At 55.0% G+C, this 5,220-nt stretch overlaps 1 protein-coding gene across 1 annotated transcript; it reads right to left on the reverse strand.

The window, feature by feature from the left end:
- Positions 1–2,139: 2,139 nt before the first annotated feature.
- On the reverse strand, positions 2,140–5,158 carry Insm1 (INSM transcriptional repressor 1). Its single transcript, XM_005365492.3, has one exon. It carries the CDS (start codon positions 4,818–4,820, stop codon positions 3,267–3,269), a length of 1,554 nt encoding a protein of 517 aa, XP_005365549.1. The 5' UTR covers positions 4,821–5,158; the 3' UTR covers positions 2,140–3,266.
- Between the last annotated feature and the right edge of the window lie 62 nt (positions 5,159–5,220).

Genomic DNA, 5,220 nt, shown 5'->3' on the forward strand with positions numbered 1-5,220 from the left:
GAAGGAAGGAAGGAAGGAAGGAAGGAAGGAAGGAAGGAAGGAAGGAAAAGTAAAGAAAAAGGGGGAAACTGGATACCAGCAGCAGAGCAAACATGGGTAGAGTCGTGCTGAACCCTCTCCAGCAGTGCCCCACCCCCAGACACACCAGGCAATTGTGTCACCCAGGTCTCCGCAAGGCATTTAACAAGCACCCCACAATGTCGCTGGACCTGCAGGGCTGGAGTCCAGCCAGCCTCCTTCTAGACTGAAACTGACCAACATTCTGGGCGGCTAGTAGGTGTGATTTCCTCTGTCCATGGTGCTACGCAGAAGGAAGGGAAGACTTGTAGCTGCCAGCAGACCTAAGCAGTGTTCCTACTCAGGCCCCCTTCGGAGCTTCCACTGTTCCAGCCTCAGAGAAGCAAAGCCGAAGCCGGTGAGTGATTTGGCACCCTGGGCCTCAGGACAGCAATAACTGTGAGGAAAGAGGTCAACCCAGTGCTTCTCTGCTGTTCCAGGCACAGGCTCACTGAGCACCCAAAGCAGTTCAGAACACCTTCTTGCTTTTTTGTTTTGCTCCATTTAAACATAAAGAGCTGGGTTAATACTTCATTTGTCTCTTTGGGCCCCTCCCTCCTTAACCAGGTTGCTCAATCTAACCCCCAATCCTTTCACCACCAAGCCTCCACTGTGGTATAAGGTGGGAAATCATGGATTGGCTTCCACCAATTACCTCCCAATATTGGAAGGACCTTAGAACACACAGCCTGCCCATAGCAGCCTTGACATCAGGAAAAAGAAGGGTGTACTTTTCCACTCTCCAAGGAAGCACGGAAAGAGGAACGCCGACTTCCTTATTACAGAATATTATGCTAACTTGTATTACTTTAAAATCTGTCACCCAGTGCTCCCTGCCTACAATTCAGGGTCCTCTTCAGTCATCTCTGTTTACTATGCAGCTTCACTTAGAAGCACATACATATACACAGAGTCTTGGTTTTTGTTTTGGAGAAGTAATGCATTTGTTTAACTGAAATATATTGCCCCAGGAGACAGAGAACCACTCCTGGACAAGTCAGTCACGTCTGCCCGCATAAAGGTGAATTCCCACCCTGTGGTCAAGGGCAAAAACAGCGAGTCCAACACACAGATGGCAGCTGTTGTTCTCAGAGACAGGTCTAGACTTGTGGAGTGGGGCCAGATTTCTTGTTTATTAAGAAAAAAAAAATTCTACTGCCACTGAACATGCATGCATTGCCGTGTAGCTTGGATGGTGTGTGGTTCAGAGGGAAACCCTGACAGGTCCCACCAGTCATTCTGGACCTCTCATTCCCTGCTCAGTCCATCCACATTCTTTTAGGGAAATCTCCACAGTATAGATCTCGTAGGGAGGCAAATGTGGTTGGAAGCCCTAATGGGCATTAGGAAAGAACTAGCAGACCTACACAAGACGAAGGGCACGCTCATTGGTGAAACGTGGCTCTGCTGCTTGCTCGCACTTTTCGGAATACTGTGGGTGAGCCACAGAACTATTCTTCAAAGAGCTGAGTGACAAATAACGGAAAACATTGTAATTGCCTGTTATTAAATTTAATACCCCAAACAGATGGTGTGTTCTCCCCCCACCCCCTTGCTCATGTACCCAATAGATGGCTCACCTGACTGGAAACTTATTTTAAAGCCCTTTCTTCAAACTCAGTTGCTTAACTTGTGTTACACCCATATGTAAATTTCTTTTTCCTAGTTGTCCTTGATGATGATGATAATTATCTCTCCCACTGTATTTGAGGAATGGCTTTCACCTAGCCCCCAAATTATAGACCAGTAAAGAATATGTTAAATAAAAGTGGTATTCCTGTGTCTACTGGTGGCAGGCACAGATTCTTTTTCTTGCTTAGTTAGGCCCCTCTGACCGGCTGCTAGGGCTTGCTCTAACTCGCTTTTCAGTACATTTCTCTCAGAACCGGCACAATCTAATACAGGTTCAGCTGTGAAAACTCCCCAACTCTGTGAGAGGGAAGGAGTGTTCCCTAAACATAGAAATACAGGCACTTTTAAGAAACCACTAAAAACCATTTAAAGTCCATTTTGGATCCTCTTTAAAAGGAGCTATGTAATACTAAAATAAGACCACAGTATTTTGACTTTGAAAATATTTTATTTGAATAGTAAATATTTATACAGTTGAAACAGTTCTATCGAAGCTTTCTATAAATAGCTAACAATTAAGAAAATAATGTATGTAGAAAAGAGATTGCATTTAAAAGTAAGAGCTGTCGGTTGTACAAGGGCCTTGGGGCCCCTCAAGCAGAATAAAATGGTATGTTGTCTGTAATTCCCTCGGATAGATAGAAAAGTTAAAACTTTCAGCAGACCCCTTTAGTAAAAAGGTTCTTTCCTAAAATGCACAGTGAAATGTCAAATTGACAGGGGAAAGCTCACAAAACAAAACGAAAAAGAATCTGCAATCAAATAATATCATAATCTTCATAATTAATATTAATAAATAAAGAATAAATAACAATTACGCATAAATCAACATATACATGTAAAGGGAATTCATATAGTTCTACCTCAACAAAGATGATCAAACCAAAACCTCTTCCATGAAATACTGAGGCGGATACTAACTACAGCATCTCGAGAAAACTCCTCTCCCTCCCCCCCAAAAAAATCCCGAACAGACAACAGGTCAAGGCATTTGTGGCTATACTAAAGAAAACTCTTTTTTTTTTTAAGCAATTTGATTTGTTCACATACAAAAAGGTAAAGCCAGACTCCAGCAGTTCACAAGCCATAATAAAGCTAATCGTGTGGGAAGTTCAATTTACAGCCTGTGAAATATAAAGGCATTTATTCCTCAAGATTCACCCAAAACAACCCGTACGCTACAGACATTGAGAGCAGAGATTGGTAGGCAGAGCAAACCGCATTTTCTAGACCATGAACACAGCGAATACTAGCAAGAAAAACAGCTTCGCCCCTCAAGGGGAGGCTTCCAACCACGAGACAAACGCATACAGCTTTTTTTTTTTCTCCCCTGTACAAGAAAGAGGCGGACTCCTGTTGCTCCATGGGTGGGGGTACACAACATAAAGGGGGTAGGGTCCAAAAGGAGTCACAGCGAGAGGACCAGGGTTACCATCACGCCACACCGAGAGAAGCGAAGAGGACACTTTTACCCCGGGATAGGGGTGGGGGCACCCCAGCGCAGACATGGGGGCGCGCTCTCTTTGTGGGTCTCCAAGTGAAGGCACAGTTCTGGGGGCCGGGACCGAGGGCGCACTCTAGCAGGCTGGACGCACGGGCACCTGAAGGAGGATCACCTGTCTATTCTCAGACGGGTGGCACTTGTTGATGTGCCGCGTAAGACCCGGGGAGCTGTAGAAGGTGGCCGGGCAGTACTTGCAGGGGAACACCTGGGCAGCGTGCAGCAGACGCAGGTGGCGCTCCTGGGCGCCCTTGCTGGGGAAGGTCTCCCCGCACACTGGGCACAGGTGGCACTCGGCGGCCGCACTCAGGCCCAGTACGCCGGCCGCCTCGCCGTCGCCCGCGGCCTCCTGGGGCGCCTTTTCGTCGGGCCCCGCGTAGAAAGCCAGTATGTCCTCGGCCGGAGGCGGTGGCGGAGGGGGCGGCGGCGGCGCGCCTTTGGCCTGCAGCGCCTGATGATGTGCCAGCAGGTGCTTGCGCAGATAGGCCTGGCGACGGAACTTCTTGGCGCAGTGGTGGCACTCGTAGAGCCCTTCCTCGGAGCCTGACTCGGATACGCCGCCGGGGCTCGGCGTGTCCCGATCGCTGCCGCCGCCAACAGCCTCGCGCGCCTCGGCCCTGGTAGCGGCTTCGGGCTCGGGCGCACGGGCCGCGGCAGGTGCGGGCCGTGGTTTGTGCCAGCGGCGGTGCGAGGCCAGGTTGGCCGGGCAGCTGAAGACCTTGGCGCACTCTGGGCAGCGGTACTCCACGCGCACGATGCGCGAGCACTTGTGCTGCGCCAGCGCGAATGGGTCGGCGTACTCCTCCTTGCACAGCTGGCAGATGAACTCGCCCAGCGGCCGGGTTGCGCCCCCCGCGCGGCCCCGCGGCGCCTCCACCGGGCCTTCCTTGATCTTGAGCCCCAGTACCGGCGACGTGGTCACCTCGTCCTCGAAATGCAGCTTGCGGATGGCCTTGGGCTTTTTGGCGCTGGGGGCCTTGGCTGCCTTGGCGGGTGGCTCTGCAGCGAGAGTGGCGGGGGGAGCGGGCCGCTTGCCTGGGGGCCTCAGGGCAGCGGCGGGGGACAGTGGGGGACCAGGCCCGGGACCCCGGGCCGCCTCGGCACCGGCGGAGAACGCGGTGCCCATCTTGAGCTCGGCAGGCGCGAAGAGTAGCGCGTCTCCGCCGCAGGTGCCGCCGCCGCCAACGCCGTTGGCGCCGCCACTTCCCCCTGCGAGCAGCGCGGCGGGCGTAGGGAAGGACTCGGCTGACACCGGCGAGCCGAGGTTGAAGCTGCGCTCGAAGTACTTGTGCTTCTCATGCTCTCGGCTCACCGGCCGCGTGGGGCTGTAGAGAGGTGCGGGATGAGCAGCCTCTGGGTTGCCAAAGTGCGCGGCCCGCGGACCCGTAGGGGGTAGCGGCGGACCTGGCGCGCAGGCAAGCGCGGCGGCGAGCGCTGCATGGGCGCGCTCCGCGAGCGCCGGCGACGGAGGTGGCGGCAGTGGCCCGGGGCTTGGCACTGGGGGCTCGGAGCGGGCGCCCCCGCAGCCGGGTGACAGCAGCAGCGCGCGGTCACCGTCCTCGCCGCCCCGGACCCGGTAGGACACGGGCGTGGACTTCTTGCTGCGCTTCACCAGGAACCCGCGGGGCATTTTGGCGTGGTGCAAGGGCACCGCACTGGCTGAGTCCCACCTCTGTGCTCCGCCCTGGAGGCCCTCAGTGTCCCTAGCTCATCGCCTGCACGCGGCGCGGCGGCTTCGGGACTAGCGTAGCGCCGGCAGCGGCTGGCCGGGCTCTGAGCCCCGCTCGCGCGTCCCTGTCCCCGGGCCCAGGCGCCGCTCCCTTTTAACGGGGGGAGGGGGCCATTGTTCTCGCCTCCCGCTTCCCCCGGAGCCAATCAGCGCGTCCGCAGCTCCTCCGCCGGGGAGGGTGGGAGGGCGACGGAGCGGCAAAAAAAGGGGCCGGGACTCGAGGGTCGCCCGGTAGGTGCGGCAGATGTACCTGAGGGCGCGGGGCCCCAGCGCGCACCCCTCGGCCGCCCCGCCCCGCCGC

The sequence above is a fragment of the Microtus ochrogaster genome, unplaced genomic scaffold (genome assembly GCF_000317375.1).
Source record: "Microtus ochrogaster isolate Prairie Vole_2 unplaced genomic scaffold, MicOch1.0 UNK3, whole genome shotgun sequence".
In the NCBI taxonomy this organism is placed as follows: domain Eukaryota; kingdom Metazoa; phylum Chordata; class Mammalia; order Rodentia; family Cricetidae; genus Microtus; species Microtus ochrogaster.

Bases quoted from the DNA above. Each gene is read 5' to 3' on its own strand.
- Insm1 (XM_005365492.3), bottom strand. From the start codon at position 4,820: ATGCCCCGCGGGTTCCTGGTGAAGCGCAGCAAGAAGTCCACGCCCGTG.